Here is a 25,366-nt window from a genome sequence, read left to right on the forward strand (position 1 = left end):
GAGCACTACCCCTCCCGGTGTCGTCCCGCAGCAGCCATGTCCACGGGAACACCCCAATCACTACCCCTCCCGGTGTCCCACAGCAGCCATGTCCACGGAAACCCCGGAGCACTACCCCTCCCGGTGTCATCCCACAGCAGCCATGTCCACGGGAACCCCGGAGCACTACCCCTCCCGGTGTCCCACAGCAGCCATGCCCACGGGAACCCCGGAGCACTACCCCTCCCGGTGTCCCACAGCAGCCATGTCCACGGGAACCCCAGAGTACTACCCCTCCCGGTGTCATCCCGCAGCAGCCATGTCCACGGGAACCCCAGAGCACTACCCCTCCCGGTGTCGTCCCGCAGCAGCCATGTCCACGGGAACCCCGGAGCACTACCCCTCCCGGTGTCGTCCCGCAGCAGCCATGTCCACGGGAACCCCGGAGCACTACCCCTCCCGGTGTCCCACAGCAGCCATGTCCACGGGAACCCCGGAGCACTACCCCTCCCGGTGTCCCACAGCAGCCATGCCCACGGGAACCCCGGAGCACTACCCCTCCCGGTGTTGTCCCGCAGCAGCCATGTCCACAGGAACCAGCAGGACTGCCGGAGCCTACGTGGTGCAGATGGGAGCCGACGAGCTGGGGAGGCAAATTCTCTGTGGCACAGTCCCGTGTGGAGTGGACTGGAGCAACGGCAAAGCCCGCAGGTGCTCCAGTGACCGCTGCTGGGACATTGGACTGGATGGAGAATCTCCAGGTGAGGACCAACTCCTAAGGACATTAAACAAAACAGCCCTGTGACTAGAGGATAGGAATCACCTTGAGAGTGAAATACTCAGTGTCTCTTCTGCTTCCCCCTTACAGAGAAACCAAGGCTCAATTGCCAAACAGTTTTATTTCTTAAATATAAAACAAGATTATCACATAAAAACAGCTATACTGCTGAGCTAAGAGACTAAAGTGCTTGAGTTTCCGGAATACCACACCCGTGCTCTGGCACAGATGCGCCCTGGACAGTGCTTTCCTCCCGAGGGCTTGCAGAAGGTCCCAGGGTCACAGGCTGCAAGCGGGTTCACAGTGCGCAGGGCTTGTCAGCACCTGAGAGGAGCGTGCTGCTGGCCTCTCCCCAAGTGTCCCCTCGGGTGTCCTCCTCATTGAAATACCACTGGCGGGGGGCCACCGGGCCCTGGGCCTCTTCCCAGACCTCCTGGTTGATTAAGGCTGCCTCCTTACTCACTCCAGCAGAGAGTTCCTGCACCTGGGCAAAGCTCCTGTGGGAATAACAGAAGGGATGACACTTTCTGCCCTCCGTGCCTGAGGGCTGGAAGGAGCCAAAGCGCCTCTGCCTTCACCAAGGTGGCAACGCGGAGGCAGCGGGTCCAGGCTGATTCCTCCCGAGCACTCGTGGGAAAGCGCGGGTCAGTAAGCTGTCTGAACAGAACTCAAACAGGAAAGCCCCCAAGAACAGAGCCAGGCAGGCATGAAAGAAAAGATTCATTTGTTCAAGAGACAAGTGTGGCTCAGTGGTTGAGCATCGACCTATGAACCAAGAGGTCACAGTTCGTTTCCCAGTCAGGGCACATGCCCAGGTTGTAGGCTCGCTCCCCAGTAGGGGGTGTGCAGGAGGCAGCTGATCAATGATTCTCTCTCAACATTGAGATTTCTATCTCTCCCTCTCTGAAATCAATAAAAATACATTTTTGAAAAAAGAACTGTGAACGGGGCAGTATCCCAGCCCGCCCTCGAAGTACACGGTGATGGGGACACAGGTACTAAATGAGCATGTTTAACCACTCAAACCTGTGACCTCTGCAATCCAGAATGCTCTGGTGTGTCCCGATTTCATCCTGGGGCCAGAAGAAGCTAACTCCACAGCAGGTGGCATTTGATTTCCATCAGCACCTTTCAAATATTTTAGGCATCTCAGGGTACGTTTAGCATTGTAAAGGAGAAGAAAACAAGATTCTTTTTGGAAGATGTGGAAGAAAGCCCCATGGTTAGAAATCCCCTAGAGGAGAGTGAGAGACGGAAACCGGGGTGATTGCGGGGGGCTGGCCTAGGGCTGTTTCCACGTGGGCACACTCTGGGAAACCCATCGAGTTGTACCACTACAATCTGCGCCTTTTCTATATGTACTTACACTCCAATAAGAAGTTCCAAAAAGATCACCCAGGCCCTTACCCTGGAAAACATTTAAAACATGAACAGACCGATCAAGGCGCCTGAAGTGCTGTGTGGTCCTGAGGAAGTGAATGAGGGGTGATGCCACTGCCCTTTCTATTTTGGCTGTTGGGGAAGTCACTTGGGGTTTCAGGTGGGCTGAAGGCTTTTACCCACTTCCTTCTCCCTGCTTGCTGGACGCTGCCATGCCAGGGCTGCCCGCTCTCTGCACAGGGCAGCCACCAATGGCACATCTCTGCCTGATGGGAGGCTATTTTTTGTCTTTTTTTAAAAAAGTAATATTATACAATTATATATATATACATATATATACACATATACAGTATACACACATATAGTTATATATGGTTATGTATATGCTATCTTTTTCTTAAGATATGTTTTTACTGATTTTAGAGAGAGGAAAGGAGAGGAAGAGAAACATCAATAGGCTACCTCCTGCACGCCCCCTACTGGGGAATTGCCTGCAAACCTGGGCATGTGCCCTGACCAGGAATCGAAACATCAACCTTTAGGTGCATGGGACAATGCTCAACCAAATAAGCCACATTGGCCAGTCTCTCCATGCCCCCCCACCCCTCGCCTTTCAATCCTCACTGAGGATATGCTTATTGATTTTAGAGACAGAAACACTGATGTGAGAGAGAACATCGATTGGTGTGCACCCCAAATGGGGACCAACCCGAAACCTTTCGGTGTACAGGACAGTGTTCCAACTGAGCCACACCGGCCAGGGTGCTATCTTTTTCTTAAAATATTTTCTGAGATACCTTCGGAGCTCCAGATCCTTCTTTTGGGTCATTTCCTTCAGTTCACCGAGCAGGTCTAGCACTTTCCCGTTTTCTTCTGAATTGCAGACCCCAAGTTCTCCCAACAGATGGTGTGTGGTTGTCAATTCCCGCTGCAAATCATCTGAGAGTGGGGAGAGGGTATCAGCCATGGGCTTCACGGTGCCCCTGGCAACCCAGGCATGAGCGAGGTGGCTGACTAGATTGTTCTCATTTCACCGGAACGAACACTCTCATGTTACGAAGGCTCAAAGGCTGAGAGTGATGAAGGACGACATGCGTGCACTGGTACCACCGTGCCCCTTTGCCTGAGACCCTCGGTCAGGCGTGTCCATTGGTCAGGCGGTCATTGGAACAGACCTGGATGCCACTCCAGTGACCCCAACAGAAACAAATGCAAAACGTGGAGAAAGCCTGTCCTGTGAGTAACTTAAAAAGAATCCCATGGTTCCCTTCGATACAGTACCTCCCGCCCCAGTAAAGTATTGCCTGCAACTGCGCTGTGTCCCACCTGCTCTAGGGACACCAGCATCTCTCCAATCCTGTCACATCCCATCTACCAGCTACACGTGTACACACATCACAACCAAACATTATAACATTTTGGGAACCTTATAAGGGTTCTCACAAACACACCTTTTTCCCCACAATGTGGTCTAAATTGTGTCCTCCCAAAAAGACATATTCAGGTACTATTCTCAAGTGTCTGAATATGACCTTACTGGAAATGTAACTGAGTTAGAATGAGGTCACAGGGTAGGGCCCATTCCAATAACTGGGGCTTTTCTAAGAAGAGTGAGATTCAGATACAGAGGCACTCAAAGGACAAGGCGATGTGAAGATAGGAGCAGAGACTGGAGTGATGCTGCCAGCAGCCAAGGAAGCAGCTGGGAGAGAAGCCTGGAATGGGTTCTCCCTCAGAGCCTCCAGAAAGAACCAACTATGCCCACACCTTGATTCTGGACTTCTGGCCCCTTGAACTGAGGGGGAATAAGTTTCTCTTGTTTTAAGCTCCCTGGTTTGTGGGCCTTTGTTACAGCAGCCACAAACAACTCATACACTCCCTAATCCCAACTCCTAGCCATTACCTAAGGAGCTTTTCTGAAATGGAGTCCAAGAGTCACAGATGTGCCACTGACTGCAACAACCATACAACAGGAAACCCAGACACAGACAGTCATTCAACAGGCTCACTTTTCAAGATCCCATGTCAGACATATACTATCTCACGTTGGAAAAGGCTTGATTTTATTAAAAATCATCTTTGTCTGGAAGCTAATCTGTCATTGCTTAGGGCTGGGAGATAAGCAGCGATGGAAAGTGACAGCTAATAGATACTGAGTTTCTTTTGGGGGAAACAAAAATGTCCTGAGATTAGAGTATAGTGATAGTTGCACATCCCTATGAATATATTAAAAACAAGGAATTGTACACGTTAAATGGGAAAATTGTATGGTATCTGAGTTATATATCAATAAAGCTTTTTAAAAAAATGTTTTAAGTCTCTGTCTGAAGCTGCCATTACAGCAACACCCTTTGTGATCCTGAGCTGCGTTTGTGCAAAGTTCTGCAGGGAAAGTCCGCCTGATTTTAGGTGGCAATGTTTTACTGCAACAGCAAAACATATTTAGAGGCTCATGAGAGCTCTGCTTAGCAATAACCAAACTCCAGGGCAGCTGAAAACCTGCTTTGGGAAGACAGCTGTTCTAAAGAGAATTTTAAGATAAAGCACAGCACTTCACACCTGCCCATTTCCTTAGGTGAAGGAACAGATGGGACCCCTCTGCAGAAAAGGGACCCCTTGGCTCTGTGTAGAAGGCAGAGGGTAGGGGTCTGCAGCCCTATCACTGCCCCATCAACAATGCACCTTAGTAGAGCCCCCTCTCAAGCCTGTGGGGTTGCAGGCTGCTCCCCAATAATGCCTTTCAGCCAGGTAGGAAATCCACTAGAAAACCACAGGCCTGGGTTCCAATCCCAGCATGGCTCTTTCTTGGGGTGCCACCCTGGACAAACCAGTCTTGCCAGCACCCTACATCCTGTGCCATGTGAAGCCTCTCCCTAACATGAGGCTTGTGAGGATGACATGAAGGAATAAAGGTGCCGGCACGCAGGAAGTGCCAATACCCGCTGGCGGTTCTTCCTGTTCCTTGCCCAGCAGATGCCCCGTCCTACCTAAGAACTTCTGCGCGCCTCCGTCCAGGTGAACTGATCTCACAGGCAGCTCATGCCTCGTGGTGTCCAGGGCTGTCGCGAATGTCTTGTACTGCTCCTTAAAGCTCTCACACACAGCCTCATAGGGGCTGAGCATCTCAATCTGCGGCAGGAGGGAGAGGGGCCGATGAGACAAGGCGGGCAGTCACCGCCCTGGAAGTTTCACACTTGACACATGTGAGGTAAGACCCAGGCTATTCTTTCGGGATCTAGGGATCTTCCAGGTGGGTGGGCTCTCCCCTCACTCCAGGCCACCCTCCATGCCACGAACATGCGTCCACCTTCCAGTGCACTCCAGGGCCAGCCCTCAGTGGGAATCACAGGGGACCCAGGAAGGCTGTGCCCTCCTGCTTGGGAGCACAGGGCTGAAATGCCTGCCCCCCCTCAAGGCCATCCCTACCGACTCCCCTTTCCCTCATACACGCTATCACAGGGCAGTGTAAGGATTCATTATTTGTCTTTTTTTTCCCTTCCACTCGTTTCTCAGCCCACAGTCTGGGCACATGCACGAACACGTGCACACTGGGTGTCACAGGCTGAACCCCATAATTCCTCGGTTGACATCCAAACCATCAACCCCTCAGAATGAGACCTGATTTGGAGACAGGACCTTTACAGAGGGAACTGAGTCAGGTGAGGTCATTGGAGTGGGCACTGATCCATATGCTCGATGTCCTCGTAAAGGGCAGAGAACTTGAGACAAACACGCACACAGGGGGGACACCAAGTGAAGAGACAGGGAGAAGACAGCCTACAGGCCAAGCAGAGACCGAAGACACATCCTTCCCTCACGGCCCTTGGAAGGAGCAAACGTTGCTGACGCCTTAATCTCGCACTTCCAGACTCCAGAATGGAGAAAGAGTAAGTGTCCACTGTTTAAGCTGCCCAGTCTGTGGGACTTTGTCACGGCAGCCCCAGGACATGCACACACTGAAGGAGGAGCTACACCCCCTGGTCAGCCCTTCGTTTCCAAGGGTTTGCTCCATGACCTTCCTTGGCGTGGACGACGGTGTCCCAGCACTGACCATATGGTACCAAGACTGTGCCTCCCATCTGCACCCTGGCCCCCTGGGCAGGCCTGAAGCATGTCTTCCTGTCACTAGGCACAGCTGTGGGCACCTGAAGGATATGTGTGTGTGCGCAAAAGGACAGGTCCCTCTGCAGGCTGGTACCTAACATTATGGGCACATCCTCTAATAAACAGTTACATACCAATACCTGGTGGTGTCAAAAGCCAAGCACAAACTTAGAGCCAGGCCAGGAGGGACAACCACTGTACATAATCCCGCCAGACATCGCGATGACCCAGCAGGGACACATGGCTCAGAGACCGGGGCCAAAACTAACCTGAGGGTTGAGGACATCCACCAGCTCCTGCTTCTTCTGGCGGAGGAGAAGTTCGCGCTTTAGCTCGTGGGCCTGTTTCAGGAGCTGCTTCTTCTCTTGGCACATCGTTACTAAATTCCTTTCTGCCTTTTCTTCAAAGGCAGTGAGGCTGTTCTCCATCTGTTAAGTGTAGAACAAGAGCTCAGGCCCAGGGGACTCCACCTCTTGGCTGAGAGAGGCTGCCCTTCCCCCCAGGTCCCGCATAATGCGGTTCCATTTTCACCTTCACGGTCAGTAGAGTCAGGAGTAATGTTTGGGATTCCATCAATTCGGAGAGATCCTTCAGGAGAAAGAAGAGATACTCTGGTTCCCAATGAACTGGTATATATCCAGCTTTCTCCCCTGGGAGGGAAAGAACGCTGATCCACACGAACTTTATTTATTTCGTTCCGTGATTCGGTAATTCGCTACTGCATAACCACCTGCTGTTTCTATTATCTCGTTTAGCCTTTTTGGGGACTCTGTGAGAAGAAAGAGGATGGTCTGGCCCTCCCACTCGGCGCCACTCTGGAACCAGGACTCAGACCTCCCACCCCAGTGAGACCACAGCCTGGACATCTTCCTGCCGGGGACTGGGTCCAGCCTCGCACCTTCCCTAGCATGGCACCGCAAACAAGGTCCCAATCTCATTCTTCACATGATCCCACATTTGTATCTACTCCTGTATGTGTTCTTGTAGAAACAAACTCTTTAAATGATCTAAGAATGTGTGTTGGTTTTTGTCCTAAAAGGCATGTTCTTGGAGCCCCAGGTTTCCCATAGCACCTGGCACAGGGCAGGCGCTAAACCAGATTTATCTAACCCATTAGCACTTCCCTCTCATTTTATACACTTACTGGGTCCTTTTCCTGCGAGGCAGAAAATGATGTCGACTCGGTTTTCTTTGACATTTTTTTTTCTAATTGTGGAGTCTTTCTGAGCATACTCTTGTCTAAGATCAAGGAAAGCATTTTTAAGGTGAGAAGAGCATCCTTTGGCAGGTTGCTAAGATGCACTGCAACCCCCAGCTGGGAAAATAAGGGGTGAAATGAACAATTTACCATTAATGGCTGAGAGATCCAGGTGCGGGGGGGCGGTGCCGTGTCCTTCCAGCAATGTGGACTGCAGGTCACCTTTGTCGAAGATCCCACTGCTTTCTGTGGGCTCAATGAGAATCCCTCAAAGTCAACACAGTCACTAAGAGGCTCTACACCCAGGCCAGGAAGCAGGCAACCTCTGGACAATACCACTTTCTTCTAAAACTAAGCTTCTTGCTATGTAGTAAAGAAGGCAGAAAAGCCTTGGGAAAGTCCCAGCCATCAACTTGAATATATTTTAAAGAACTAGACCAGAGAGGCATTCTGTAAAAACCAAAGATGCAAGTCTTCCTACTTATTTAATAAAAGCTGCTGTGTGCACAGTATGAGCCTAGTCACTAGGCCCTAGTGCATGCCATGTGTTTGTTCTGCCCTCAGCTCTCTCTCCTTCTTTCTCTAGCAGCTTCTGGACTGTTCCTCTTCCCAGGAGTCCCCTTCATCTTTTAGCCTCTATTTAAAACTGCAGTGATGCCTTACACCATGTGAAACGGGCAGAGGAGCCCTGCATGCGTTAATTCAGCAAGGCCCCCAGAGTGCTGCAAAACGAGCGGCAGCGTGTCAGATACACACTGTCATGTCAGGAACTAAGAGAGAAAACAATTTCATGAGCAACTATGCAGCTGAGAAATAAATACGAGGAAATTAAAAAAGCAAAGTCACAATCATGTGTAGGGCAAGGTACCGTTTGTGTTAAAAGTTTTAAAAAATTCTAGACAGACGAAAACCTATCAAGAGCAGCTGCCTCCTGGGTGAGAAGCTGGAACCTGACGTGGAAAAGGGTGATGTTTTATTGCTACAATGTTTTCACAGGTTAAATGTTTTGTCATCAGCATGTACAGTATTTCCATTAAAAAATGTAATTTCCTGTAAATCCATATGATAGAACTCAAAAAGCAGTCCTTCTACACCACGGCTATGCTTGAATTCTGGTTTCTCAGCCTTGGCACTACTGACATTTGGGGGTGGGTAATTCTTTGCTGTGGGCTCTCCTGTGCACTCCCGGGTGGTGAACAGCATCCTGGGCCACCACCCATCACACCGCCTTCTTCTGCAACAACTCTGGACATTGTCCAGTGTCCCGTGGGGGTCAGAAATGCCCCAGCTGAGAACCCTGATTTTAAATGTGGCAGGCCCCGTTTTGGGCCTCTCGGGCCATGCCATTTCTCAGCTTCATGCAGGGCGCTCAACTAATTGCACAACAAAACACTAAAAGATGATGCCTGCTTCTCAGTCATGCCTGGGTCAAGAACAGTGCAAATTCTGACAAACATCTAACCTAGTCTCAGCATACTTACAGCTTGCAGGCCAAACCCAGTCCACTTCCTGTGTTTGTTAAAAGTTTTTTTGTGTGTTTTTTTAAATATATTTTATTGATTTTTTACAGAGAGGAAGGGAGAGGGATAGAGAGTCAGAAACATCAATGAGAGAGAAACATCGATCAGCTGCCTCCTGCACACCTCCTACTGGGGATGTGCCTGCAACCAAGGTACATGCCCTTGACCGGAATCAAACCCGGGACCCTTCAGATCGCAGGCTGATGCTCTATCCACTGAGCCAAACCGGTTAGTGCTGTTTGTTAAAAGTTTTATTGGGCCCTGGCTGGTCTGGCTCAATGGATAGAGCGTTGGCCTATGGACTGGAGGGTCTTGGGTTCGATTCTGGTCAAGGGCACATGCCCAGGTTGTGGGCTCGATCCCCAGTAGGGGACCTGCAGGAGGCAGCCAATCAATGATTTTTTTCTCATCATTGATGTTTCTATCTCTCTCTCCCTCCCCCTTCCTCTCTGAAATCAATAAAAAAATATATTTTTTAAAAGTTTTATTGGGACACAGACATATTCATTCATGTATATGGTCTGTGGCTGCTTTCATGCTGCAAATGGCAGAGTGAAGTGTTTGGGACAGAGAGTGTCTGTCCTGCAAAGACAGAAATATTAACCATTTGGCTCAGAAAAGGTTTGCTGACCCTTGATCTGAACAATAAAGTTAAAAATCTAAGTTGTAGGAGAACTCAAAGCTGCCACCATTTTGAACAAGGAAGTGAGGGCCAAGGAAGAGTTTTGCCCTTTGTGAAGTGCTCTCATGCAAAAGAGCTGCCCAATCTTGCTGCAGAGGTGGGCACGTGAGGCACTGGACAAACTGCTAAGGTGGGAGGGGCCCTCACAGACTTCTCGGTGAACACACTGCCTAGAACTGAACACCAAATCCACCAACAGTGATGGTCGGATTGGCAGATTTCTCTCCTCGTCAACATATTTCATTTTTTAAAATAATGAACACATGCCACATCTATAATCAGAAAAACTGAAAGCTTTTCATATCACTGTGGTGCAGCTTTTAGATGAAAAACATAGGGAGACCATTATAAGGAAGACGCGACCCAAGGCAGTGAGAGGCAGGAAGATGAGGCCTCGCACCTTTTCTGGTCCTGGTCTTGGAGCTCTGGCGAAAGCAGTCACTCGGTTAAGGAACTGGTGCCCCAAGGAAGAGCCATAATGGCAACTGGGCTCCTCCCTGGGGTCACACAGGAAGCAAGAGACCCCCCACCCCACTGCCCTGCCATCCCCTTTCAACTCCCCGCATGCCCCGAATCTGTCCTTACACTTTACCCAGCTCTTTCGTCTGATGCTTCCAAGAAAGAAAAGAGGGACTTTTAACTTAGCATACTTGAAAACATAATTCACCACCACGCTCAACACTTCCTAGCTCCACGGCTGTTTTACACCCTCCCTCCATCGTTACACACCTTTGCTCTTCTGGAGGGAGCTGGGTTTCCTTCCGCCTTCAGGTATCTTCCCACTGGTCTTTGAAACATCTGTTGCAGAAGCCTGTTGGGAACACACGACACTCAGGGGACACGATACTTTCCCTTCATGGGAAGGGGCCCCTTCACATTCTGCAAGGTTTGCATCTGCTCTTACTTTGAGGCAAGGGACAGACTTGAGTTCTGACATTTACTTGCATATATGCAGGTCAAGCTAATTTTGTCAAAAAGGATACTCTCACGTACACAGAACATAGGAAACCATCAAAATTGTTGCCAGTGATTATCTCTGACATGGCAGATTACAGATGACTGACTTTCTGTATACTTTTTAGTATCTGCCAGTTTTATAGACAGACTATATTACTTTGGTCATCAGGAAAAACAAAGTTTTTATACAGGTATTAATCTTCAAAACTTACAAAAAGGAAAGTAATGCATGGAGCTAGCAAGCCAATCCTATATAATAAAAGCGTAATATGCAAATCGACTGAACAGCTGAACAGCGGGACGACCACTGGACGACCATCCGGGACCATGCTCTGACACCCACTGGCCCAGGCCAGCCAAGGTGGGTGCGATGTGATTGGTCGCCCCATGATGGCCCAGCAGAGGGAGGCCCAGGCCACTGGCCAGCAGGGCAATCAATCGGGGGGGCTCCACCATCGCCCCAAAGAAGGAGGCCCAGGCCACTGGGGCGGGCTGCGGCAGGTGGGTGGGGCCTCCCTCTGCGAGGGAAGCCCGGGTCCAGGTGCCAGAGGAAAGCCAGTGCGGGCAGCCAGGGGAAGGAAGGCCTACTCTTGCACGAATTTCATGCATCAGGCCTCTAGTATAATATAATAAAGTAAAATAAAAAAGAAACCTTTAAAGAGAGAATATTTCAATGTATAGAAACCATTCCTATTCAACCTTGACCTAGAATAAGAAATAAAAGGCAAACAGGTAGTTAAGGAAGAAACTCTCTTCTTTCGGACATGATTAGAAAATTCCAGCCCAGCGCACAGGAGGCAACCAATGGATGTTTCTCCCTCATCAATGTCTCTCTCTCTCCCTCTCTCTCTCTCTAAAAATCAATAAAAACATTTTAAATAAATAATATCACATATAATAGAACTAAAAAACAACAAATACTTAGGTATAAACTTAATAAAACATAGGGCAGGTGTGTGTCCTGGAAACTACAGAACACTATTGGAAGAAATCCACGAAGACCTAAATAAATGGAGAGGTACACCATGTTCATGGATTTAAAGACTTGGTGTTTTTAATATGTTGTTCTTTCGAATCTAATGCATAGATTCAATACAATCAAAATCCCAGCAGAGGCCTGGCTGGTGTTTCTCAGTGGTTAGAGTGTTGGCCCACACACCAAAGGGTCGTGGGCTCAATTTCCGATCAGGGGCACGTACCTGGGTTGCAGGTTGATCCCAGGGTGTGGGCAGGAGGCAACCAATAGATGTGTCTCACATTGATGTCTCTCTCTCTCTCTCCCTCCCTCCCCCCCCCCCTCTCTCTCTCTCTCTCTCTCTCTCTCTCTCTCCCCCTCTCCTTCCCTCCTTTCTCCCTTCCTGCTATCCTTTCTAAAAATCAATGGGAAAAATATCCTCGGGTGAGGATTAACAACAAAAATCCCAGCAGGAGGTTTGGTAGAAAATGGCAAGCTAAGTCTAAAATTTACATGGAAAGGTAAAGGAACTAGAAGAGCCACACAGTTTTGGAAAAGAACAAAGTAGGAGAATTCACACTACCTGATTTCAAGACTTGCTACAAAGCTAGCAACAATCTCAGCAGCATGGAGACAGACAGGTAGCACAATGGAAAAGAGCAGAGCCAGTAAGTGATGCATTCACACATACATGGGCAGTTAGTTTCTGACAGAGGTGATGCGACAGTACAATGGGGAAAGGAAAGTCATTTCAACAAAGAGTACTGGAACAAGAGAACATCCAGACACAAATGAACTTCACTTCTATCACTGCACCAGATATAAAAATTATTTAAAAATGGGTCACAGACCTTAATGTAAAACCTAAAACTAACTATAAAACTCCTAAAAGAAAATATTTTTGATCTTGGGTTAGGCAAAGATTTCTTAGATAAGACACCAAAAGTACAATCCATAAAAGCAAAAATCAATAAATTGGACTCCATCAAAACCAAGAATTTCTACTCCTCACAAGACATTTAAGAAAATGAAGCCACAGCCCAGCTGCTGGCATGGCTCAGTGGTTGAGTGTCGACCTATGAACCGGGAGGTCACAGTTCAATTGCAGGTCAGGGCACATGCCCGGGTTGTGGCTCAATCCCCAGAATGGGGCATGCAGGAAGCAGCCGATCAATGATTCTCTCTCACCATTGATGTTTCTCTCTCTCTTTCCCCCTTCCCTCCCCTTCCTTCTACTCGCTCTAAAAATCAATGGGGCCCTAACCAGTTTGGCTTAGTGGATAGAGCGTCGATCTGTGGACTCAAGGGTCCCAGGTTCGATTCCGGTCAAGGGCATGTACGTTGGTTGCGGGCACATACCCAGTAGGGAGTGTGCAGGAGGCAGCTGATCGATGTTTCTCTCTCATCAATGTTTCTAACTCTCTATCCCTCTCTCTTCCTCTCTGTAAAAAATCAATAAAATATATTTTTTAAAAAATAAAGATCAATGGGGAAAAATCCCCAGGTGAGGATTAACAAAAAATAAAATAAAATAAAATAACATGCAGCAAGTAGACACACGGGGGCGCTGTAACCAAGTTTGCAAGGCAACATTAAAGTTGACGTGTGGACTGTGATCCTTTGTTGAGTATCACTTCAATACTGTAAACCACGGATTTTGGGTGATGATGTGTCAACGCAGGTTCACCAACTGTAAATATGCACCACTCTGGTACAGGATGTTGATTGTGGGGGAGGCTACACATGAATGGGGTGGGGAGGTACCTTCTGCTCAATTTTGCTATTTGTTAACCTAAAACTGCTCTAAAAATAAAGTCCAAAGAAGATGTGGTAAATATATACAATGAAATACTACTCAACCATAAGAAGAGATGAAATACTGCCATTTGCGACAACATGGATAGACCTTGAGAATATTATGCTAAGCAAAATAAGTCAGTCATAAAAAGCTAAGAGCCATATGATTTCACTCATACATGAGATATAAAACTCACAGACACAGACAACAGTCGTTACCAGAAGAAAGGGGTGGGAAGGGGGTAAAAGGGACCAAATATATGGTGACGGAAGATGGTTTGACTTTGAGTGGTGGACACAATGCAATATACAGACCTTCGATCATAGAACTGTATACTTGAAACCCATATGATCCTATTAACCAATGTCATCCCAATAAACTTTTTTAAAGTCCATTTTAAAAAACCACTCTAAGAAGCATATCATATAAAAAGCTATGCTTTTTCTTCAAGCTGTATTTTAGGTCACATTTTTAAGAACCCACCACCCACCCTATCCAGATTTTAAAAGAGTGGAAACGAATATTTAACTAATTTTTACCATAAACAATTATTTGGAAAATAGAGGGATAATATGACCTTCACCTCAACACATTCTCAGTAGGTACATACTGAAACAAAATATATAATTGGGTAACATACTGATTGTTTTTGTTTGTTTTAAATATATTTTTCAGAGAAGAAAAGAGAGGGAGAGATAAAAACATGAATCATCAGAGAGAATCACTGACTGGCTGTCTCCTGCATGCCTCCACTGGGGATCGAGCCTGCAACCCGGACATGTGCCCTGATTGGGAATCGAGCTGTGATCTCCTGGTTCAAGGTTGATGTTCAACCACTGAGCCACACTGGTTGGGCCATAGTGCTAGTTTTTTATTAAATATCATACAAAGTATGCTCTCATGTTGATAAGCGTTTCATGCTGTCATTTAAATGGTTTCATAATTTTCATGGTGTGACTACAGGTAGTTCATGAAACTTTCTCTACTACTAGTGTTTCAAGTACATCATTTCCCCAGTCGTTCCTTATAACCCTGCAGGTATATTTTTAAATACCAGCTAAGGCCAGGGTGTGCTGGGCACTCGCCAGAACTGCTTCCAGGACAGAATCCAGAAAATAAATGATGGGGTTGAAAAGCATCATGGCTTTGCAAAAGGATTCTCAAAGAGAATGGCCACTCACGACAGAAGTCTCAGCAGAAAGGACACAATGACCTCAAAGGCAACTAGGCAAAATCCCCAAAACACTGCCTCTGAGACCAGGCTGTGCCTGGCTCGGATAACTTGTGTCAGAATTCTAAGTTCATTAGAACTCCCTTCCGAACTGTTTCAAACGTTACGTGTTACCTTTTTAGTGGGTTTCTTCTCATACTGCAGGTATCGGGATTCGACCACTTTTCCTCCTGTGGGGAACACTGTTGGTTTATAACAAAACTACAATAGTGGTGTGTGGAGACCCGCCCGTGCCGAGGACCACACCACCTCCCCCAGAGCCAGGTGCCATTGGCCCTCCCTGCTCAACAGCAGGAATGGGGGAGCTGATACCCCTTGCTCCTCTCAGAGCCTGCCCTTCAGTACCCTCAAGTATGTATGGGACACTATTATATGCAAGAACATTTATGGGACACCTACGGTGTGCAAAACATGTATGAGACACCTACTGTATACAAGTCCCAGGGCTCCAGGCAAAGCCAGAGATCCATAGGAGCAGAAAGGGGACTCAGGGGTGGGGCAAGTAAAGCAAGACAGACCTACCACATGCTGCCTCCTCCTCTCTCCCCAGCTCACTCACTGTGTTCATGACCCCAAACGCCGCTTCCTCCACTTCCTCTGACCTACTCATGGTACCACCTTTCACATACCCTCACCCCACCTCTCCTAGCTCAGGACCAACCCCCTGGACACACTCAGCACCAAGGCCCTTTCTCAGACTCAGCATATCCCTGTGACAGTCCAGCCCAGGTCTCCTTCCATTCCTGCCCTTGGGGCATTGAACAAGGATGGAGAAAACCCACCTGTCCTCCAAACCTCAGGGCAGCATCCTGACCCCATGTGGATGGACCTCTGCTCCTGGGTAAAGAGAACCCCCATTCTTGTTGTTAGAGCCAAGCCCCACCCCATAAAGAAACTGCCCTGGAGCCTGGCCGGCGTGGTTCAGTGATTGAGCATCGACCTACAAACTGGCCGATTTCCGGCCAGGGCACATGCCCAGGTTTGCAGGCTTGATCCCTAGTGTGGGTGTGCAGGAGACAGCCGATCAATGATTCTCTCTCATCATTGATGTTTCTCTCTCTCTCTCTCCCTTCCTCTCTGAAATTAAAAAAAAAAACCAACAACACAAAAAACAAAAAACCTGCCCTGGAAACCCCTTTCCTCCTCACTCCTCTCCACAGGTCACATTGTTAATCTCTCCCACCCACCCCCATGGCTCACCCCCACTTCTCTGCTTCCCTTTACAATGCTGGCTTTCTCTTCTCCTCCCTCTTCCCTTGAATCCCCCCTGCAACACACACACACCTGGCTCTCACACCACCACCCCACAGAAGAAACACATTTCAGCAAGCCCATCAGCCATTCTCAGTGAGCCATCCTCATACTGGGCCATCAGCAGCACTGGGCACAGTGCTCGCTCACATGCCTCCTCCTCCTGACATATCTGTGGCCTCCAGGCTGGCTGGCCCCTGGTGGCTGACAACAGGCTATCTTGCAGACCCACCAGCTAGTGAAGCCTGAGTACCTCTAGGCACATTACAGGTCTGGCACGACTCAGGGCGTCCTTCTGACTTAGTCACCTCGCTCCCCTCAGTCACTCTGTTCCCAACCAACAGGCTGCTCCTGCAGCTGCCCCCCTTCCCAACGCTATTCAGCCCAGCACTTCCTTTGGACCCATAAGCTACCCGCTTCCTGCTGTTTTTTCCACCGCATCTGTTATCATCCTCTGCCCTGGGTCTCCTTACTTCTCCACTCAGTGCACCGCCTGTGTCCCAGACAACCAGCTCCCTGAGGGCAGGGACTTGTGTCCGTTTGGCTTGCTGCTATATTCCACCACCTGCAGGGAGTAGGTGCTCAACAAGATCAAATGCACGATTCTGCACTTTTTCTTGGTGCCTGTAGAGCTCAGAGTCTCCCTGTTTACTGAAGAGACCCGGGGAGAGTGACAGTCAACATCACACCGTTTGACAGCTAGGTTGAGTAAGACTGATTTCAAACAAGAACTTCACACCAGAATTTGCATCTTCCATTGGCAATTCCAGTTGCAGTGCCACCCCAAGAGGAAAGGAGGTGCACCAGTTAACGGGGAGCCTGGTGCGGGCCACAGAGGCAGTGGTCACCGAGCATGCTCCAGGCAGGGAAGATCTGTGCCTATGGGCTCAGCGCACGAGTGGGCTCAGACAATCAGGAAGGAGATACCTAGAGGCAAGGCTGGGTCAGGCAGGGTCCGGGAAGAGAATCAAGTCAACCCCAGTGTTTGCCACCGGACATGAGGAACTGGGGCAAAGGACACCCCTGGTTCCAAGCAGGCATGGCCTCCTGTGTTGGGTGTTGCATAGCCAGGAAAAAATCTGAGGCTCTGAGTTCCTTGGACAATTGAAAGCAGTTTCAAGTTTCCAGAAAACTAGTACGCATCTGTTTGTTTTAAACGGTGGTGGGTTTTCCACAGCGGCAACGTTACAGTGAAGGATAGAATTTGTGTTCAAGAACCAGACCGCACGTAAATAGAAGAGATGTTACAGACAAGATGCTGCTCTAAGTTCTCTGAGACGCGCACTACCACAGAGCACACTTTAAGAAAATATTTCAGCCCTGACTGGTTTGGCTCAGTGTATAGAGCGTCAGCCTGCGGACTCAAGGGTCCCAGGTTCGATTCCGGTCAATGGCATGTACCTTGGTTGCGGGCACATCCCCAGTAGAGGGTGTGCAGGAGGCAGCTGATTGATGTTTCTCTCTCATCGATGTTTCTAACTCTCTATCCCTCTCCCTTCCTCTCTGTAAAAAAAAAAAAAAAAATCAATAAAATATATTTTTTTTAAAAAAAGAAAATATTTCATTTCAGAGGCTTGAGTTCCAACATGGGAGATCCTCAAGAGTCAACTGGGCACTGCCAAGAATCAAGGGGGCTATTCACAATGACCCCAAACCCTCAGGTGGACATGGGACATAGGGGCACCCCCAAAGGACTGATATGCTTTCAGAGAAGAGACTTAGGAAATTCTGATTGATAATGAATTCAGCTCAAGTTCTCTTCATCCACACTTGCAAGTGACAAGTCCTGGGCATAACCCAAATGAGCCCTACCCGGTCCTGCCACAACCCTGGGTGCAGGCGGGGCTGGGTGACCAGACTGGAAATCTCCCAAGATGTGAACAGAACAAGGTAAAACCGTATCTCCCTTGCTCTGCTCCGTTTTGTTTTCTTTATTCCCCAAAAACACTTACTAGAAAAAAAATCACTTTTTATTTCATGGGATCATAAGGTAGATTCTAACTTGACTCACCTTGTGTTTGCTTTCCTTTCAGCTTGGAGCCACTAGGAGTACTGGGATCCCCTGCAGAAGGCATCCTAAAAAAAAGAGGGGCAGGGTCTTGTTAATATAGTTGACAAGTAGCTGAGGGAAGCCTGTGAGCTCAGATTTGTCTTTGAAGCTGGGCCACCTGGACAGGAAGAACATGGAGTCCCATCACCTGGGGTGACACAGAGTAGCCCCACAGAGCAAGAAGAGTGAACATTTTTGCCGAACCTCAAAGATCTCAACCTAAGTCATGAGTTCAATAATTCAGCAGGTGGTTATGTGCCTGCTGTTTGCCACTGGGGGTGCACGGCGAACGACAGATGGAACTCCCTCCGTGAGAGCGAAGAGCAAAATCTTTCTGTTGGGCAAGTGTGAAGGTACCCCAGACAGGTAAAGGGGTGGGGGCAGGAGATAATGCACCTTTTGCTCAGGTACATTCTAAGACAGGGATCAACAAGACCAAGGGTATGAGGGAGGGCAATGGAGAACGATGTGGAAACAGGAAATGATCAGCCCTATGGCTTAGCTAGAGAACATTGGCAGGGGTATGGGATCAGGAGGAGAGCACACTGGGCCAGGCCGGCAGCTCTGAACGCCCAACTTAAGGGCTTGGACCTGGTCCTATAGCCCAGGGGTTGGCAATCTTTCTCTGTAAAGGGCCAGATGGTAAATATTTTCAGTTCTGTGGGCCATGTGCTTAGTCACAACTACCCAACCTTGCCATCGTAGCACAAAGCAGCCATGATGATGCAGAAAGAAATGGGTATGGCTATGCCCCAATAAAACTTTATTTATACAATGACATTTGAAGTTCATACAATGTTCATATGTCCAAAACATTCTTCTTCTATTGATTTTTTTTAACAACCATTTAAGAATGTACAAACCATTCTGTTTGCCAGCTATAAAAAAAGGGGGTGCTCTGGCTTTCACTGCAGGCCCCTAGGGAACAGACGCTGTCAGAGCCATGTTTCATGAAGACTGCTGGCAGCCGGGAAGAAGATAGGCTTTGAGGTTCTAGAAGAACAGGGACCAGGTCTGCTCCTCACCCTCCCACTGTGCCTATATATTCATCTGCTCGAGCTTCCATCACAAAATATAAGAGTAGGAGGCTTAAACAGCAGACTTTTAAAAAAATTCTTTATTGTTTAGTATTACATATGTCTCCTTTTTCCCCCATTGACCTCTCCCCGGCCACCCTACCCCCCAAGCACATGCCCTCACCCGCCTAGTGTCTGTGTCCATTGGTTATGTTTATATACATGCATACAAGTCCTTTGGTTGATCTCTTACCCACTCCTCCCCTGCCTTCCCTCTGAAGTTTGACAGTCAGACTTTTAATTCTCACCCAAAGATATGTTTTTTATTGATTTTAGAGAGAAGGAAGAGAGAGGGAGAGAGAGAAACATCAATGTGAGGAAGAAACATCGATTGGCCACCTCCTGCAGGATCGAACCCACAACCTGGGTATGTGCCCTGACTGGGTGAGGAATGGGGAGTGCTAATGGATATAGGGCTTCCTTCTGGACTGAAGAAAACATTCTAGAACAGAGGTGGTGGGTGCATGACATTGTGAATGTCTTTATGCCATGGAATTGCTCACCTTACAATGGTTAATTTGATGTCCTGTGCATTTTGCCTCAATTTGAAAAAAGAATGAAGCCTGACATAATAGATGAGGGAACAATGAGGTAGGAATCGCTGACAATCAGCTGTGGGGTACGGGAGAGTCTGGAATGCCTCCCAGGTTTCCAGTCTGGGCAAATGGGAAGAAGCGGGGACGCCAAAAACAGGAGACTAGCCATGTGGTAGGAGCAGGTTGAGGGGCCAGGTTGAGACCTGGGCACTTGGACTCCTGCTGACATCACAGGCTCCACTAGTTACAGCAGCAGTGGTCACCTGCTCAGTTCACTGTAGCCACCTCCTGTGTAGCTAGGTTGGGGGATCCCAAAGTGAGACCCAGGCCATGATGGGAGGCATCTCCAACCGTACATACATACCTACCTTTGGCCTGCTTTTTCTATTTTCAAGACAAGGGCCTGAGGCTTAAACAGGTCACCCCTAGTTAGTTTCAGTGCTGGAAAGGGAAAGAGCAAGGACTCCCTTGGATCTAAGTCAGGGCTCTGGAGCCAAACAAAATGAGCTCAGGCCAAAACCGCAGGGACCTGGGGTAGGGTTTGGGGTCACCTGTGCCAGCCTCAGGTACCACCCCGTTACTGTAGCTCAGAGAAGCTAATATCAATCTCACAGTTAGGGCAAAGGGCAGAGGAGGAAATACAAGTGATTTCTGGGGCCTATTTAATTTTCATTCTCATTGGCACAATAAACATTAGCCGAATGAACAAATAAGACAAAACACAGCCCTGGATCACGCCTGGCACTGGGTATGTGTTCATCATCTTTCTTGTTCTTGCCGTGTGACCCTAGGCAAATAACCTTCCCTTCCTGAGCCTCCACCATCTCATCAGTAAATAGGGAGTATATAAGAAGGCGGGTGGAGCGCTGAGCCTCCGCAGGCCCGCCCCGGGACCTCTGGGGCTGGTTCTCCAAGGAGCTGTGGTCTGCGCCGGGGGCGCCCGAGGAGGGCCGCCGCCGCCCACGTTAACGTTACCTGGGCTGACCGAGGTCGCCCACTCCGGCCTTCGCCGGCGCAGCCCCGGCTCCCTCAGGTGCAGGAAGCACCTGGGTGGAGGCCTCCTTCAGGAGAGCCAGAGATGGCATCAGTAGACTTCAAGACCTACGTGGATCAAGCCTGCAGGGCCGCTGAGGAGTTTGTCAACGTCTACTGCACCACCATGGATAAGTGGAAGCGTCTGCTGTCCCGCCTCTACATGGGCACAGCCACCCTGGTGTGGAATGGAAATGCCGTTTCAGGACAAGAGTCCTTGAGTGAGTTTTTTGAAATGTTGCCTTCCAGTGAGTTCCAAATCAATGTGGTTGACTGCCAGCCTGTACATGATGAAGCCACCCCAAGCCAGACCACAGTCCTCGTTGTGATCTGTGGGAACAGTGAAGTTTGAAGGCAACAAACAACGGGTCTTCAACCAGAACTTCCTTCTGACTGCCCAGGCCTCACCTAGCAACACAGTGTGGAAGATAGCAAGTGATTGCTTCCGGTTCCAGGACTGGGCCAGCTAATCGAGCAGGTGTCAGCCCCAGCTCTGGAGGGAAACACAGATCGCAAAATGTGGGGACACCAGTTCCTTTCTGTTGTTGTGGGCTACACTGCCCAGGTGAACTCTGCATTTGCTCGAGTCCAAGAAGCCCCTTTATGAGTATACTTATTTGTCATAGTTGCCTTTCGTAGTACAGTTTTCTATTTTTCTACTTGTCCAGTAGAGACCCTGGTTCTGGAAATTCTGACAAATAAATAATACTACAAAAAAAAAAAAAAAAAAAAAAGGCGAGTGGAAGAGTAAAAGAGACCTTGTATTGGCCCAGCACATGTCCACTCCAAAGTGATTATTCTAACAGCGACAGATCACATTTACGGATCAGGCACGTTCTAAGTGCTTTCAAGGCTCACATGAGACCTACAAGTTGAGCGGTGGCGTCATCAGCCCCGTTTCTCAACAAGGGAAGAGAGGCACGGAGAATTTAAGTCACTTCCCGGAGATGACCCCCGGATCGAAGCGGCAGACCTGGGACTTGAACTCGCGGTCTACTCACGCGCCCGCTTTCCCAGGATGCGCAGAGGTCGCACCCCGGGGCTTCCCAGAACCTGCGCATCTTTAATGGTTCCTAGAAGGGTCAGGTCCGGACTCACCCGAGGGTCCCCGTTTCCCAACTTGGCTGCCGTTACCCCCAGCCGTCGGCCAAGGGCTTCCCTCCGGTAACCACAAAATCCAGACCCGCGGTATTTCAACTCACCCAGAGCCGCGCCCCGAGGAATCCGCCATTTTCCCGCCTTCAACTCAAAGGCGGGCTCGTCAAGTTCCCTTGCCCCGAGCCCTCAAGGAGGGGTGGCCGTGGGCCACCGGAGAGAGTAAATGCAGGCGGAGCGGGCTATCCCAGCGCGCGCGCCTCTCGGTCCTCCCCCACACTTGGTTCCGCTCACCAGTGAGGGAGGCCGTGGACAGGGCCCCAGGCCCCGCCCCCGGAAGCGGGAGTGTGTAGGGGAGCAGCCAGTAGGGGCGGGGTTTGTGGCGCCCCACCCCGCGGCGCGCTGGCGTCACGCCCCGCCCCGCCCCTCCGGGACCCGGAAGCGGGAGCGCGCAGGGGAGCGGCGGGCGCGGCGGGGCGGAGCGGAGCGGCCGGAGGATTGTTGGGCGGGCGGGCGGGAGGGCTGGCCGGGGACCCGGCCCGGGACCGGCGGCGCGCAGCGGCTGAGGCCCAGGTGAGTGCTTCCGACCGCGGGTGGGAGCTCAATGTCGAAGCTCGCGTCGGCGGGCTGCAGTGTAGGGACGGAGCTGAGGGGTAATGGGGGTGTGTGAAGGCAGGGGTGGAGTGGGGGGCGGGAACGAAGCTTGGGGGTCGTGGAGGGGTTGCCGGAGACGGCGCGCGAGCTGGATGAAACAGAAGAAAGTTGGTGGGATGGACCTTGTAGAGGAGTTTGTGGGCGAGTGGGGGTGGTAGGTCTTGTGGCTTTGAGCAGCTTCTCTGAAGAGGACGTGGCTTAAGTGGTAGTTGAGGGGTCGCAGGAAACGGGTTTGGGAGGGGCAGAGGCAAGGAGGCGGTGTTGAGGGGCCCACGCTGGGGAAAAGGGGCAAGGCTGGTGGGGGCGGGACAGCTTGGGTGCGATCGGGGGGAAGGGGTGCAGGACAGCCTGGGGGCGTCTGTCCGCGGTTGGAGGGGTGGAAGAATGGTGCCTGAGGCAGGGCGGCGCCTGGGACTCAGTGGGTGTTCATAAATGCAAGAGGTTCTGAACCCACTGGTGCGGTGGCCCGCTCAATTGGGAAGAGGAACATGGGCGAAGGAAGGGAGCAAAAGAGGGTAGAAACTATGGCAAGAACTGAGGGGCCTGTGCAGGGAGGGCCTGGGGAAGAGGGGAAGGAAGGACTATAGAGTGACCCCATTCAGATGTTGGGATGCAGCCGGTAGACATTGGTGGGGGGAGCGGGGAGCTTCTCTTGATTCATCTTCTCAGTTTCACCCCCAGCCGCTGGGTGACCCTGGGTGAGTCCCAGGGCTCTCTGGACCAGGATTCCGGACTGGAAAACCACACAACTCTTTTGCTAAGACTTGGCTGGCTGAAGCCCTGGGGGGTAGGGGAAGGTAGGGTGTCCCCGGGAGCAAGGAAGCAGACTCTGGGCCCTCCTTGGGACCGGAACTGGGTTTCAGAGGGGAGGGAGTGCATGTGCACGCTCCCTGTGTGCTAGGCTGTCACCACCTCGCAGTTGCATCCTTGGACTTAAATGGGTAAAACGACATACAGGAAATCTGTCCTCCAGCGGCTGTGAGCTCAGCCCCAGAGGCAGCCAGTGTGCCCTATTTCTCTTCTGTATGCCTGTAGGCCAGGGGTCTCAAAGGGAAAGCCTGTCCTGCACTCTTTGTCTGAGGTAGAGACATTGTGCCCTGCAGTTGGAGGGTCCCAGCTCCTACTTTGCTGTGTTCAGGTCTAGGGGTCTCCAGGCTCTTAAGCCATCCAGGAGCAGTGGGAGGTGACAAGGGCAGCTGGAAAGTTGTTTCACCATCTGATGGGCCCGATTCTGGCAAGGGCCTTGCATGGGGCAGTTTTGATCAGCATTAATCTCTCCCCTTTCCTGACTGGTGAACCTTGTCTGGGATCTGCTAGAGGGCTGGGGAGCTGGGGTTTATAGCTCATACAGGAGATAAATCTGGATAGCTTGAATGTCAAGAGGACCACAGAAAGATAGTACCCCCTTCACTTCCAGAATGTTCTGGTCCTTAAGAAAGGTGGCTCCAGGATATTCATTCAGAGCCCAGTCATGCCTTCTGCAGACATTGAGCATGGACTTTCCCTGGCCAGAACAGCCCCAATAAAGAGGACCAGAATCTTCTGGTTGCATGGCCCTGGCTGTTTCTCCTCTCTGCACTAGGAGCATGGTCAGGTAGGCTCTCTTGGAGGGTCTTGTGTTGGGGGTTCTCACCTCCATCAAGTCTCTTTGTTTCTTCAGATGCAAAATGAATGAATTGACCTCAGTCAGCATTTCTCAACTTTGAAACCCAACCCCTCCTGATAATCTTGGTGTGTCCAGCACATAGCCCCCTTGGATTTTATGCAGCCCCCCCCCCCCCCACACACACACACACACTGGTGATCCCCTCCCTGCTGCAGTGGTTTGGCCTTCCATTCTACAATTTATATCCAAAAATCATTTTTTTAAAAAAACTGCACTTTCATGTTTCAAATGGAAAGTTTGCAGTGCCCAACATGCTTTGCACACCACACTTGTTCGCAAAGCTCTAGCTGCATCCTGTGGCTGGAAATTGCTGGGTGAGACCCTCCCTCTGGTCCAGGCCTATGACTCCAAGAAACAGGTGAGATATAGGAATCTCCCATTTGTTCAGCTGTAGGATTCATTCTCCATCCCCAATAGGGGCTTGTTAACTTGCCACTTCCCTCTCCTCATCTCCTCGAAGTTGTGTGTCTTGGGTGGACCCAGTGTTCACTTAAGCAAGGGCTAATTGTGCTGGGGGCTGGTTCCAGGGCACAGAGATAAGCCCTCGTGCCCCCACACCCCCTCACCCCAACAGGAATAGTGGAGTTGAGTGGCAGTCAGTTCAGCAACAGAGCTAGCCCAAGAAGTCATGGGAATAGAATGAGGAATGACTAGTGCAAGCTTCAGGGCTTGGGAATTCCTGCAATTTCTCCAGAAGACCTGGCTGGGCTCAAGCCAAGCCTTGAAAGATATGGAGGTGTGAAATGAAACCTGGAAGGCGGATTTGCACAAGCAGGTCCCTGTGCAGCTCTACCCTTCTGTGATAGACACTTTCGTACCCAACTCTTTTGTTCTGCAAGGAGGGCCTGGTTCCTGTTTCCCAGGATGGATACTGAGGCTCAGGGAGGTGGTGACTTCAGAGATGGCTCCCTGGGTGATTTAGAAACAACAAGGATCATGAGTAACCTCAAATGGGTGAGGACCAAATCTCTAGAGCAGAGTTACTCAACTGCAGCAACATTCACATTTGGGACTGGGTCATTCTTTGCTGGGGGATCAGGGGAGGGGGTCCCATAAATTTAGAATATTGAGCAGCATCCCTGGCTTCCACCCACCAGATGCCAATAGCACCCTCAAACCAAAAATGCCTCCAGACATACTGTGTGTCCCTTGAGGGCAGAATTGCCAACAGTAAGAACCTCTGCTCTATAGTAAAATCTGGCTCCTGCCCCAGGCCCACCATCGCCTCAGTGGATCTTTGGGGTAAGTTGAGCTCCTTGTGAGCTGCTGTCAAGAGCAGGAGTGGGGAAAAGAGGTCAGCAACTGAATTCTGCCATCCAGACAGTTCTTAATCTGGAGACTCGATAAAAAGGAGGCACCACTGGGAATGGACCAAGGGGGAGTTGGACAGCACACATCAAGAATAGACAGCAGAGGAGGAACAG

The 25,366-nt window shown here is 50.0% G+C and overlaps 2 protein-coding genes and 1 pseudogene across 10 annotated transcripts in view; 2 read left to right on the top strand and 1 right to left on the bottom strand.

Moving 5' to 3' along the window:
• Nucleotides 1-859: 859 nt before the first annotated feature.
• Nucleotides 860-21,951, bottom strand: HAUS8 (HAUS augmin like complex subunit 8). The gene is made up of 11 exons (XM_080676979.1): nucleotides 21,730-21,951; nucleotides 17,845-17,909; nucleotides 14,697-14,752; nucleotides 10,371-10,452; nucleotides 7,590-7,685; nucleotides 7,386-7,480; nucleotides 6,773-6,829; nucleotides 6,511-6,669; nucleotides 5,125-5,266; nucleotides 2,935-3,076; nucleotides 860-1,254 (listed from the first exon to the last, which is right to left on the bottom strand). Exons 1-11 carry the CDS (start codon nucleotides 21,756-21,758, stop codon nucleotides 1,056-1,058), a joined length of 1,122 nt encoding a protein of 373 aa, XP_080533105.1. The 5' UTR covers nucleotides 21,759-21,951; the 3' UTR covers nucleotides 860-1,055.
• Nucleotides 20,519-20,997, top strand: LOC308252385 (NTF2-related export protein 1-like; annotated as a pseudogene). Its single transcript has one exon. The product of its transcript is annotated as an NTF2-related export protein 1-like (transcript).
• Nucleotides 21,952-22,090: 139 nt separating the features above from the next.
• MYO9B (myosin IXB) overlaps nucleotides 22,091-25,366 on the top strand; it is an 86,939-nt gene continuing 83,663 nt past the window's right edge. For all 8 annotated transcript variants that reach the window (XM_080676972.1, XM_080676971.1, XM_080676973.1 and 5 more), the window contains exon 1: nucleotides 22,091-22,195. The gene's annotated coding sequence lies outside the window, so the exon portion shown is untranslated. The remainder of the gene's footprint in view (nucleotides 22,196-25,366) is intronic.

The sequence above is a fragment of the Plecotus auritus genome (assembly GCF_963455305.1).
Source record: "Plecotus auritus genome assembly, chromosome: 6".
In the NCBI taxonomy this organism is placed as follows: domain Eukaryota; kingdom Metazoa; phylum Chordata; class Mammalia; order Chiroptera; family Vespertilionidae; genus Plecotus; species Plecotus auritus.